The 13,967-nt window shown below is 43.1% G+C and overlaps 1 protein-coding gene across 4 annotated transcripts in view; it reads left to right on the forward strand.

The window, feature by feature from the left end:
• Lrrc8d (leucine rich repeat containing 8 family, member D) overlaps window positions 1-13,571 on the forward strand; it is a 91,810-nt gene extending 78,239 nt beyond the window's left edge. For all 4 annotated transcript variants that reach the window (XM_013018327.1, XM_013018328.1, XM_013018326.1 and 1 more), the window contains one exon: window positions 10,309-13,571. In XM_013018327.1, coding sequence (XP_012873781.1) covers window positions 10,311-12,887 — 2,577 coding nt within the window. In that variant the 5' untranslated portion in view covers window positions 10,309-10,310 and the 3' untranslated portion in view covers window positions 12,888-13,571. The remainder of the gene's footprint in view (window positions 1-10,308) is intronic.
• The last annotated feature ends 396 nt before the right edge of the window (window positions 13,572-13,967 follow it).

The raw sequence follows: 13,967 nt of genomic DNA on the forward strand, positions 1-13,967 counted from the left end.
CCCAGGCCCAGAGTTCAGGCCCCATGACTGGCAAAAAAAAAAAACAAAAAACAAAACTTTATTCATTTAAAAGTGATGTTTATATCTTCTACTCTGAGTCCTTCAGTAGTCTTTAAGCATTATTGTTTCAATAGTCAAAGATTTTATTAAACTACTGTAAGAAAGAGACCCCAGATCGAATGTCTTAAGTGCATTTGATTATTATTTCTTTTATACATAGCATGTGAGCAGTCAAGGAAGGGCCCTACACTGGTTCTGCTACACTTTGCACAGTCTCTGAGCTTGTGCTGGCTCTCCCTCTTTCCAGTCAGCAGGACAAAAGAAAGGTCAGGTCAAGTAGCCTTGCCAGGAAGTTGAACTTAAACTTCTTGCATCTTTTTGTTTCAGTGTTCCTGTGTAGTCCTATCTCATTGTAGACAGGACCAGAAAATGTTATCTCTAGATGGAGCCCAACGCCCCCTGCTACTCTGAGTACTGATGGGGGTTGGTGTCTGTTACCACACAGAGAGTGAAGATGGTTTCTGGGGGAACCCTTCATGGCTTTTATTATATTATTTTTGCAGTGCTGGGGATTGAACCCTGAGCTCATGCTTGCTAGGCATCTGTTCTGCCTCTGAGCTATGTCCATTTTTGTGATCACTATACAAGAGTGAAGAAGTATTTCAACTGAGAAGAAATAAGTCTGTCGGTCTGCCTGCCTGCCTGTCTGTCTGTCTGTCTGTCTATCTGTCTGTCTGTCTGTCTCCTTCTTTCTTTTCTCACTCTTTCTCCCCTTGACTCCCTTTCTCCCTTCCTCTCTTTTCAACCTATCTGGACCTTCCTGCCACATCATCCACTCATTGAAGGTAGGATGTTTCCCTAAAAAAGAGTGTAGACCTAAGTTTTCATGTTTCAGCCTTACCTAAGGCATCAGGCATGTTAGCACACATGGGTTACAAATAATGCCTGCCTGCCTTTGACAAGTCCTTGTTTATATCTGACCATGAGATCGCATCTTGGTTCACATTGAGTGATGGAGTCCAGGGCCTCGAACATGGTAGGCAAGTGTTGTACCACTATGTTATATCCCAGCTTGGGTTTCAGCCCTCCCCCAGTTTTTTGTTTGTTTTGTTGGTAGTGGGGCTTGATCTCTGGGCCTGGGCGCTGTCTCTGAGCTCTTCTGCTCAAGGCTGGCACTCTACCACTTGAGCCACAGTGCCACTCCAGCGGCACTGATCCAGAGATCAGAGTCTCACAGACTTTCCTGCCTGGGCTGGCTTTGAACCATGATACTTCTGAGTAGCTAGGATTACAGGGGTGAGCCACCATGCCCGGCTTCCTCCCTGACTTTTTGAGACAAGTTCTTCATAAGCTACACAGGCTAGTCCTTTTTTTTTTTTTTTTGCCAGTCCTGGGGCTTAAACTCTGGGTTTTGGTGCTGTCCTTGAGCTCCTTTTCACTCAGGTAGAGTCATTGGCGCCTGCTCTCAGGCTAGTCTTACATGTGCAGTCCTTTCTGCCTTAATCTCCTTAGTGGCTGAGATTATGGGTGTGCATTACCAGGCCTAGCTGTGCTTATTTTATGGCATATTTCTGATTTTAGTTATATTTTCTTGACATTCATATACTTCTTTGTCATTTTCCATATGAGAAGTGCTTATTCTAAATAATACCAGGCACTCTGGTGGTTCTATCATTTCTAGATTATTTAGGACAAGCATGGAAAGATCTTTAAGCTCTGAGAAGGCAGAGATTATATCTATCCTACAGTACAATCTACAAATGTCTGACATGGAATATATTACCCAAGCCAAGCCTTGTTGGAAATGTGGATGGCTAATGAGCTTGATGGCTTAGTGGAAAGGGGTTATGTAGGGTGTAGGATGGCCAAGATAAATTGTCACCATTACAAATCCAGTCATAATAGCATTTGTGACTGATAAGTGAATCATCACCCTTAATTTATATGTTTCTTAGTCTAATTATTTTGGTCTATCATGACATTAAACATTAATACAATTCACAAGTCTTAATATATTAACATACAAGTTGTACAATTTGCTCCTTGGCTATAATTATCTATTCTCTTATGCTCCTATAAGGAACACAAAGAAGGTAACATTTAATCACTGTACAAATGACCACATTTGCTAGGTGCCCGTGGCTCATGCCTATAATCCTAGCCACTCAGCAGGCTGAGATCTGAGGATCACAGCTCAAAGCCAGCCTAGACAAGAAAGTTTGTGAAACTCTTTTTGTTGTCAGCCGTGGGGCTTGAACTCTGGGCCTGGGCACTGTCCCTCAGCTCTTCAGCTCAAGGCGAGTGCTCTACCACTTGAGCTACAGCGCCACTTGAAACTCTTATCTCTGGTTAAACACCAAAAATCTGGAAGTAGAGCTATGGCTCAACGTGTAGAGTGCCTACTTTGAAGGAAAAAGCCAAGAGTGCCGAGACCCTAATCAAGCCCTTGTGCTGGCACACATACAAAACAATGACCACACTTTAGATGAGTACATTTTCATCATTTATGAGATTAGACCCTAGTTTATAGTCTCTCTCTGATACTTTAGGCTGGAGTTCCTAATGAACATGTCAGAAATTGATGCCAGATAACCAAAAGAGCATTTCACTGGAGTAGGTTACACTGGCCTCATGCCTCAGTTTACCCAGAATGTGTGAATATATGTAGTCCTTCTGTCTGTGAACCATGGAATGAGTAGTTTGGATCTCTATAATGAAAAAAGCAGAAACCTAAATAAATAACTTAGCATGGCATGATATGCACAATAGTGTTTCAGAAAACATTACCTTGGGTCCTTCTTTAAATGTTAAACAGCTATGCTTTATCAGAAAGTAAATATTTAAACTTACCCAAAGTCAAAGACCTTCATGTAAATTTCAAGACACAACTTATCTAAAATTAAATCACAGCATGCTGAATTAGACATTATGCTTGTCTCTATATTTTTTACCTTCCCACTGTTAGGTTGAAGTTTTTATGAACTGTAGGTTGCCCATTTGTGATTCAGTGTACAACTCCACTCATCTGTTACAAATGGGAGAAATGTTGGAAATGACAGTGTTCCAGCTGTGGCTGTCTTATTAATCTCTACTAGCTGGGGCTCCAGGGCTCATTCCTATAATCTTAGCCACTTGAGAGTCAGATCTGAGGATCCATGGTTTGAAGCCAGTCTGGATAGACAAACCAACTAACCAGTAAAAAGACAGAAGTAGAAATATGGCCTATGTGGTAGAGTGACAGCCTTGAGCAAAAAAGCAAGGATGTAAGACCCTGAGTTCAAGAACCAGAACTGGCACAAAAAAAGGAAAGCAGAGCTGGGAAGATGGCTTAGTGGTAGAGCGCTTGTCTAGCATGCACAAAGCCCTGGGTTTGATTCCTCAGCACCACATAAACAGAAAAAGCCAGAAGTGGCACTGTGGCTCAAGTGGTAGAGTGCTAGCCTTGAGCAAAAGGAACTCAGGATAGTGCCCAGATCCTGAGTTTAAGCCCTAAGGACTATGATTGATAGATAGATAGATAGATAGATAGATAGATAGATAGATAGGAAATATCCATATACACATACTTAATTCTAAGGATACCTTAGTAAAGGGCTGCTAGTAAATGTCCTCTCAGATCTGCTTTTCTGAAGACTATTTGTCATTTTCACAAGAGTTGTACAAATAGATGCTAAATGCTTAGAAGCAAGAATAAAACATTTATTTGTTTTATTAAATCCTTTGAAAGAGGGCAAAAGTTTACCAGTTTATCATGAATTCTAAAATAAGGCTTTGTTTGTGTTATTTTCAAAAGGCCAAGGCTTTGGAGGAATTTTCAGTTAACTCTGAGATGGTTTCTAATGTCAACAGCGAGTTCTACTATAATAGAAATTATATGTCAAAGGTCTTTAATGATTTTTTTAAAGTCTTCTTTGTTCTTAGTTTCTGCATCATTTGGCTGATTTATAACTTGCCTCTTTTAAGAGTCCTTTCTCTTACTTACTGGATTTTTTAATTTTCTTTTTTCTTCATAGATTTTATTTTTCCCCCTTCCCAGAGCTTTCATGATCTTATGTGTTTCCCTCTGAATACCAACCACCACATTCCAAATGCTGGCTTTCATTATTTCCTCTGCTGCATATTCCCACCCCAAGATGTTTCTGGGTGTCTTTTTTGGTGGGGGAGTCCAGTCATGGGTTCTGAATTCTGGGCCTGGGTGCTGTCCCTCAGCTCTTCAGCTCAAGGTTAGCACTCTACCACTTGAGCCACAGTACCACTTCCGTCTTTTTTTTTCGGCTTATGTGATGCTGAGGAATCGAACCCAGGGCTCAAGCATGCAAGGCAAGTACTCTACCACCGAGCCACCTCCCCAGCCCAGTTTCTGGGTGTCTTGATCCAATTCCAGAGTGTGTAGCTGTGTGTGCTTTGTCACAAGTGTGCTTATCTTCATTTCATTGGCAAGAAAAATGAAGGTCCAGGCTTACATAAGTGAAACCTTGTGTTTGTTCCCACTTTGCAGATGAGCTTACAAGAACTGGGGACTAAAATAAGCCAGGCAAACACTGCCTGAAGCTACTTTGTTATCCACTGTGCTATCAATTTAGGAATTGAAATTGTCAGCAGGTGCTGATGGCTCACACCTGTAATCCTAAGGCTAAGAGGCTAAGATCTAAGGCTCACAGTTTGAAGCCAGCCAGGAGGGCAATAAAGTCTGTGAGCCTCTTATAGCAAGAAGCCAGAAGTGGAGCTGTGACTCAAGTGATAGAGCACCAGCCTTGAGCCAAAAAGCCAACTGGGAAATGCAAGGACCTGGGTTCAAGACCCAGTACTGGCACCAAAAAAAAAATCATGAGGAAGAAAGCTAGCTTGTCCTAGCCAATCTTACTAAAAATCAGGCAAATGGCTTGAATTTTGAGCTAGCACATAGCATAATGTACATAATCATAGTATTAATATAAATAATTAGTAACAAATATTACCATCCATGCCTTTTTATGTCTATTACTTGGGCTTGTGAGTAAGAAGCGGTATCTGTATTGGTACTGTGCATACAGTAGATTACCAAAGGGAATGATCAGAATAATTGGTAGTTTCTCTTAACATGAAGTTCCTTCCTTCCCTCCTTCCCCTCTTCCTTCCCTCCTTCCTTCCTTCCTTCCCTCTCTCCCTCCCTTCCTCCTCCTCTCCCCCTCTCCCTTTCTTCCATCTAAAACTTGAACGCTGTCTAATACTTTCACTCATTGGCAGGTACCCTACCACCTAGGCCATGCCTCCAACCCCCATAATTTCATGCCTTTGCACTTATCATTTCTTCAGTAAGCATGGTACTCTCTGCCCTCAACCCTCCATCCCATCTTATCACTGAAGGAGTCCCTGTCCTAGATGCACTGGGGGCCTTGTTCTGGATGCTCTTACGCTGTGCATTAACCAAGGCAGAGCAGTTTTCTTTCCTTGTCATTGTTTATCATCTGTCAGGGAGTTGGCTGCTCCACGGCATTACTTTACAATATCTCTGTATCCCCACCCTTCTCCTCTACACCCATGGTGCCTGGAACTGGGCTGGTGATTTCCCTGAATTCTGAGTGAAGGTCACAAAAGATGGCCTTACGGGCATTTGTGATTACATAATTTTGTTGCTGTATCTCCTCAAAGCCAAGGGCAACAGAGAGAAATTCGTCTCCTTATCCATCATCCCTTCACTAACAACCTAGACATGGTCAGAGAAAAGATTACAGAGATGAAAGATGCTGTGTGTGCTCTCAACTCATTAGCTTAGGCAGGTCATGCAAGCTTCTTGTGTGCCTCAGGTTTCCTCATACCATCCGGCAATAGTAATGCCCAAATCACTGAGTTATTGTGAGAATTAGTGCAGAGCCTGTATAAGAGAGCAGTTTGAAAACTGTGAAGCATTGCAAACGTGAGAAATCAGAGAGACAAGGCAATCTGGTAGAAAGAATGTGAGTTTTGGCCTCAGGTGGGATTTTAACAAAACTCCAGGTTCCATTCCTGATCACTTAACTTCTACAAGGTAAATTCAGAGAACCTGCTAAGATGGGTGAATCCATCTTAGCCCAGAGTCTGCTGGAATGTTAGGGTTCAGGCACTGCTACTCTTATGTTCTGTTTACACACGTGCTAGCAGAGCTTTTGCACATTGTGTATACTCTGTTCCCAGCTTCAGTCCTCTGTACTCTGAGGAGAGCTGTCTCTGCCCCTCGGGGCAGGAAAGGAGAAGTGAGGAGAGCTAGTAGAGGGAGGGATGAGATTTGCCCTCAGAAAGCCCGGATGTGCCTTGAAGTGGCTTTGGCCCGGTCCACTGCCCCAGTGTTAGCTCCAGAGCACCTGTTTGTGCTGCAACTCCCTGTCCCTTTTCATCTTGAAACTTCTGATGGAAACCAAAGCATACATTCCAAAAAGAAGATAGTGTGCAGTCGTATCTTATGAACTGAACATGCTCCTCTACCTAAATCATTCCTCTCATCGCTGTGAGACCCTGTTTGTTGAATATATGATGTTTTATTGTTGCATTCTGCTGTTGAAAGGCACTTGGGTAGCATCCACTTAGAGGCTGTTATGAATCATGTTGCTCTGAGAATTCTTGTGCATGCCTTTGAGGAATATATATTTCTGCTCCTGATGTAAACTGAGCAGGGTAATTGCTAGCTCCTAGAACAGGAATGTATACACTCCAGTGTACATATGCAAATTCCTAACTCCCAACAGCACTTTCCACATCCTCAACAGAACTTTGTATTCATACACTCTTGATTTTAGGAATTCCAACGGATGTGTAAAACCATATAGAATTTCTTAAAACGAGCCACTTTCTGAGCTCCCAAAACCTAATCTTCGTAAAACTCTAATCTTCATGGTTCATTTGAAGAATGCATTCTGTACAAAAACAGAGGAGAACCAGGTACTGACAGCTCACACATGTAATCCTAAAGCTACTCAGGAGGCAGCTGAGATCCGAGGATCGCAGTTCAAAACTGGCTTAGGCAGGAAAGTATATGATATTCTTATCTCAGGATAACTACCAAAATTCCGGAAGTAAACCTGTGGCTTAAATGGGAAACCATTAGCCTTGAGCAAAAAACTTAAAGGACAGTATGCCCAAGCCCTAAGTTCAAGCCCCAATACACACACACACACACACACACACACAGCAGAGGATTATATAATATTTGAATTGAAGCTTCTAAGACAGTGTTTGTAAGTGGCGCTGTGGCTCAAGTGGTAGAGCGCTAGCCTTGAGCTGAAGAGCTGAGGGACAGCACTCAGGCCCAGAGTTCAAGCCCCACAAACGACCAAAAAAAACCCCAAAAACTAAGACAGTATTTGGAAGGAAGATGGCAAATGATAACTGTTATTACTATCATTACTGTTGTTGCCAGATGCCTGTGTGTTCATTCAGGGGTGGGAATGGGACATGTTGGCTAAATAGTGAATTTCACAAGAGCCAACTGAAGAAACCAGGATTAGAAATGAGACTTCTATGCAGGCCCTGGTGGCTCACACCTGTAATCCTAGCTACTCAGTAGGCTGAGATCTGAGGATCATGGTTCAAAGCCAGCAGAGGCAGGAAAGTCCCAAAGACTCTTTTTTTGTTGTTTGTTTGTTTTAATTGTGAAAATACTGTACAGAGGGGTGACAATTACATGGGCAAGATAATGAGTACATTTCTTATCAAGCATTGTAGCCTCCTCCTTTATTTCCCCTTTCCATCCCTTCCCATCCTTCCCCCCCCCCACTCTTATCTCCAATTAACCACCATAAATCAGAAGTGGTACTGTGGCTCAAAGTGGTAGAGCACTTGAGCAAAAGAGCTCAGGGACAGCTGCCAGTCCCTCAGTTCAAGCCCCATGACCACCACCAACAACAACAAAAAACTGTGTGAGGTGTATTTCTGTGTATATGACGTCAAAGTTAAGAGTCATTTGTAAATTATGACTCAATGTGGTGTTTTGTACATTTTATACAGAGACGGAAGAGCTCAAATGTCATGAGATTGAGTTGTTTATCTTGGGAGTTTTGCTTAGTTTGATGCCAGTAGTCTTTCTTCCTGTTTCTATTCTCAAGCCAGTCACGAAAGCAAAACCACACACAAGATACAGGGTGTTCAGTGGGTACAGCCATGTAAAGTTGCCGAGATTTCCTTTTTGTGTCCCTACTTCCTTGGTAAAGAATAGTTAGTAGATAGCATATATTTTATACTCAATCTCTGAAGCCTGGGAATGCGACTTCTAATAATTTTCACAAAGCATAAGTACAACTAATTTATCAGTTAGATACTTGAAATTCTCAGCCTTGTGTTTTCCCACTTACTTAAGAGATATTCCATGTAGAAAATAAGCTATAAAGGTGAGCATTGCTATCAGTGATTAAAGAAACCATTGTTAATATTTTGTGAAGAAACAATCATTTCACCTGTCTTGGGTTGTACTAGTTATGTGGAAGTGTTTCAGAAAAAAAATATGCATGGTCCTTCCTTTCAGAAATTTAAGCTGGGCGCCGGTGTCTCATGCCTGTAATCCTAGCTACTCAGGACGCTGAGATCTGAGGATCACAGTTCAAAGTCAGCCTGGAAGCTGGGCGCTGGTGGCTCATGCCTGTAATCCTAGCTACTCAGGAGGCTGAGATATGAGGATCACAGTTCAAAGCCAGCCAGGGCAGGAGAGACCGTGAGACTCCTATCTCCAATAAACCACCAGAAAACCGGAAGTGGCGCTGTAGCTCAAGTGGTAGGGCGCTCGCCTTGAGCTGAAGAGCTGAGGGACAGTGCCCAGGCCCAGAGTTCAGGCCCCACGACCGACAAAAAAAAAAAAAAAAACAAAGTCAGCCTGGACAGGAAAGTGCATGAGACTCTTATCTCTAGTTTACCACCAGAAAACCAGAAGTGGGGCTATGGCTCAAGTGGTAGAGCGCTGGCCTTGAGCTGAAGAGCTGAGGGACAGCCTCCAGGCCCAGAGTTCAAGCCCCTCGACCAACCAAAAAAAAAAAAAAAAAGCAAAACAAAAAACAAATTTAATCTAAAACAGAAGGTAGAGTCCAAGTTCCGCTGGACTCTATTGTATCACCCAAGACAGGCAGTCAAAACATTTTCTCCTGAAAACTATGAGAGCCCTTTCCACACAGCAGTAAAGGCCGCTCACATCAGCAGATTAAACTCCAGCTCCTATCCTTCATTTCAGTAATAAATGTGTTCCCAAAGATCTGAGTGTTCATTGTTTTGTCTTTTATCCGTTTATTTTTTAAGAGAAACAGTGATTTATTCATTGGAATCTGAGAACCTCTTGGGAAAGCAAAATATGATGCTGGTTTTCAAGATGTCAAACTTTCCAAATTCAAGAAGATACACCTATAATTTCAGAACCCCATTCCCATTACCTGCCACTAGAACAGAGTGTGTTTCTTGGTTATTTCGAGAAGGACTGTCCTTGGCATCTTATCATTTATATAAACGTGTCGGGCTGCCAGCTGATAGTGAACGGGGACTCTGCCACCAGCCCCCACCTCCCCCATTGCTAGGAGGGTCAACTGCTTGACTAAGATTAAAGCTTACACCAGTCCTGATTTAGTGGAATTTTATCACAGATTATTTCACAGCTACCTGGGTCTCCTCTCCTCTGCTTACTCCATATGCTTTTCATAGGCTTGGTATCAAATATCAGTTCCAGCTTTAGTTAGTGAATAAATCCCAACTGTGTACACGAAGCCCCTTCATTTCAACTGTCCATGGCTACTTCAAGCAGAGTAGTAAGTGCTAACATAAACAGGTAATGGGTATATATGGCCAGGGGGTTGACTAAGCTTTGTAGTCATTACTTAATTTAACCTTTCCAACATCCTTGGAAATTTTCGTCGATTTTATACAGTCAATGGTAGGACTCAGGGTGGAATTGATACTACCCAAAGCTGAACTGTACTTACAGACCCTTCGTTTTTTGGCTTATACAAATCACCTTAGCTCCTCCCTGAAACCTTCCATCTTAGCTTTAAATCAGTCTAGTCAATGAGTGCTTCCTGCTCTGCCCTTCAAGGTCCAGGAAGCACTAGAGACATTGCCCAGGCTGCCATTACATCATTGCCTCTTACTTACAAGGCTATCTAACTTTTTCCCCCCCTCTTCTCTTGCACTGGGAGAGAAACTGGAAACAAGTTAGCCATTTTCCTTACATGTGTTACTTTGGGTCATTTTCTACTATACCTTCTCCTGAATTTAAAAAATGGGAGCTGGATGAGAAAACTGGAAGCAGGTGTAGAGGTCTTTTCCTCATTTACTCTTGATACTTACCTGTCTGAAATACTGTCTTGTTTTCTGCTCTTCTAGGAATGTTTACCCTTGCAGAAGTTGCTTCGCTTAATGACATTCAGCCAACTTACCGAATCCTGAAACCATGGTGGGACGTGTTTATGGATTACCTGGCTGTTGTTATGTTGATGGTAGCCATCTTTGCAGGAACCATGCAACTTACCAAAGATCAGGTGGTCTGCTTGCCAGTATTGCCATCTCCTGTAAATTCAAAGGTACACACATCACCAGGGAATGCTGAGGTCACCACCGAAATCTCCAAAACAGATGTAGCCCCTCACCGAGAGCAAGAAGGGCAGATGACAAGTGATGAGTCCCTTGGCACACCTGCGGTGACCCCCGACGTACCTCTCAGAGCCTCGCATCCTCACACAGAAGCCACAGCTCCAAGTCCTGAGGCAAAGAAAGAGAAGAGAGACCCAACGGGCCGAAAAACCAACTTAGATTTTCAGCAATATGTATTTATTAATCAGATGTGTTACCATCTGGCCCTCCCGTGGTATTCTAAGTACTTCCCATACCTGGCCCTCATACACACCATAATCCTTATGGTCAGTAGCAACTTTTGGTTCAAATATCCCAAAACGTGTTCCAAAGTAGAGCATTTTGTATCGATCTTGGGGAAGTGCTTTGAATCTCCTTGGACCACAAAAGCGTTATCTGAGACGGCCTGTGAGGACTCAGAGGAGAACAAGCAGAGGATAACAGGTGCCCAGACGCTACCGAAGCACGTGTCCACCAGCAGCGACGAGGGGAGCCCCAGTGCCAGCACCCCCATGATCAACAAAACCGGTTTCAAATTCTCCGCTGAGAAGCCTGTTGTCGAAGTCCCCAGCATGACCATCCTGGATAAAAAAGATGGGGAGCAGGCCAAGGCCCTGTTTGAGAAAGTAAGGAAGTTCCGGGCTCACGTAGAGGACAGCGACTTGATCTATAAACTCTATGTGGTCCAGACGGTGATCAAAACTGCCAAGTTCATTTTCATTCTCTGCTACACAGCCAACTTTGTGAACGCCATCAGCTTCGAGCACGTGTGCAAGCCAAAGGTCGAGCACCTGACTGGTTATGAGGTATTTGAGTGCACCCACAACATGGCTTACATGTTAAAAAAACTTCTCATCAGCTATATTTCCATCATCTGTGTGTATGGTTTCATCTGCCTCTACACTCTCTTCTGGCTCTTCAGGATCCCTCTGAAGGAGTATTCCTTCGAGAAAGTTCGAGAAGAGAGCAGCTTCAGTGACATTCCTGATGTCAAAAACGATTTCGCCTTTCTTCTCCACATGGTGGACCAGTACGACCAGCTGTACTCGAAGCGCTTCGGGGTGTTCCTCTCGGAAGTCAGTGAGAACAAACTGAGGGAAATCAGTTTGAACCACGAGTGGACCTTTGAAAAACTCCGACAGCACGTGTCCCGCAATGCGCAGGACAAGCAGGAGCTGCATCTGTTCATGCTGTCGGGCGTGCCCGACGCCGTCTTTGATCTCACAGACCTGGATGTGCTCAAGCTCGAACTGATTCCCGAAGCTAAAATTCCCGCCAAGATTTCCCAGATGACCAACCTCCAAGAGCTCCACCTCTGCCACTGCCCCGCGAAGGTGGAGCAGACGGCTTTCAGCTTTCTGCGCGATCACTTGCGATGCCTCCATGTGAAGTTCACCGACGTGGCTGAAATTCCCGCCTGGGTGTATTTGCTCAAAAACCTTCGCGAGTTGTACTTGATAGGCAATTTGAACTCCGAAAACAATAAGATGATTGGACTCGAATCTCTTCGGGAGTTACGGCACCTTAAGATCCTCCACGTGAAGAGTAATTTGACCAAAGTCCCCTCCAACATCACGGATGTGGCGCCACATCTGACCAAGCTAGTCATTCATAATGACGGCACGAAGCTCTTGGTACTGAACAGCCTTAAGAAAATGATGAATGTCGCCGAGCTGGAGCTCCAGAACTGCGAGCTAGAGAGAATCCCCCACGCCATCTTCAGCCTCTCTAATTTACAGGAACTGGACTTAAAGTCGAATAACATACGCACAATCGAGGAGATCATCAGTTTCCAGCACTTGAAACGACTGACTTGTTTAAAGTTGTGGCATAATAAAATTGCCACCATCCCTCCCTCCATCACCCACGTCAAAAACCTGGAGTCACTTTATTTCTCTAACAACAAGCTTGAGTCCTTACCGGTGGCAGTGTTTAGTTTACAGAAACTCAGATGCTTAGATGTCAGCTACAACAACATTTCCATGATTCCCATAGAAATAGGATTGCTTCAGAACCTGCAGCATTTGCATATCACTGGCAATAAAGTAGACGTGCTGCCAAAGCAATTGTTCAAATGCGTGAAGTTGAGGACTTTGAATCTGGGACAAAACTGCATCACCTCTCTCCCGGAGAAAATCGGTCAGCTCTCCCAGCTCACCCAGCTGGAGCTCAAGGGGAACTGTTTGGACCGACTGCCAGCCCAGCTGGGTCAGTGTCGGCTGCTCAAGAAAAGCGGGCTTGTTGTGGAAGACCACCTTTTTGACACGCTGCCACCGGAAGTCAAAGAAGCATTGAATCAAGACATCAGTGTGCCCTTTGCAAATGGGATTTGAACAGGGCCGGTGACATGCGCACGCACAGCAACAGCTTCCTGGATTGCAGTTGTTCACCTACCACTTACTGCGAGATGAGAAGTTTTAAGCGTAGATCCATCATTTCAGACCAAACACAGAGAGGAGGCGTAGAAGGGCCGGTAGTAGAAGACATCACTGAATGTTCAATGTCCATAGTGTTTTCAGTCATTCATTTCCAAATCTTGTGTTTTTTTTTTCTTTTTTCTTTTTTCTTTTTTTGTCTTCTGGGGCCAGGGAAGGAAAAATTATAATCACTAATCTTGGTTCTTTTTTAAATTGTTTGTAACTTGGATGCTGCCGCTACTGAATGTTTACAAATTGCTTGCCTGCTAAAAAGTAAATGATTAAATTGACTTTTTCTTACTCCACTACCTTTTATGAGGTGTCCTAATCTCTTTTTGCTTCACGGGTACTGTAGTAGTGAATGCTCTAACTCAGATCACTAAAGACCACAGTGGGTCCAAACTAATTTTAGATTTGCTGAAATAATGATTTCTCCCTTCCTGTTTTCATTTTCAGTACTTATTTGACAAGTGCTCTGTAGATTTTACAATCTTGCAGGTCTGGAAAACAGTAAAAGTGTGTAGATTGTGGGGGCTTTTGGTTTGTTTCTTATGAATAAATAATAAGAAAAAAAATAAAAGAACATATCCTTAATAGTAACTTTTTCCCAGTGGCCTGGAGTTTTGATTGATTATATGATGCACTTTTGAATTGATACTATAAAATTTTCAATAAAAATAAATTTCTCCATAGAAACTACAGATTTTTAAATAAAAATTAATCTAGTAAAACCCAAAGTAATTCTAGTAATTTACTAATTCACAACTTGCCAGTATCACCATTTGGAAGACAGCACAAAATCAAGGCAAGTGTTGCTTAATTTTCTTTTCATGGTGGTTTAGTGGTAGTAGTGATAGTGTTGAGACTTAAGCTCAGCACCGGTAGCTCATACCTGTGGTTCTAGCTACTCAGAAGGTGGAGAAGATCTGGAGGGTTGAGGTTCAAAGCCAGCCAGGGCAGAAAGTTCTAAGACCTCATCTCCAATTAGCCAGCAAA

The sequence above is a fragment of the Dipodomys ordii genome, unplaced genomic scaffold, assembly GCF_000151885.1.
Source record: "Dipodomys ordii isolate 6190 unplaced genomic scaffold, Dord_2.0 Scaffold39, whole genome shotgun sequence".
Taxonomy (NCBI): domain Eukaryota; kingdom Metazoa; phylum Chordata; class Mammalia; order Rodentia; family Heteromyidae; genus Dipodomys; species Dipodomys ordii.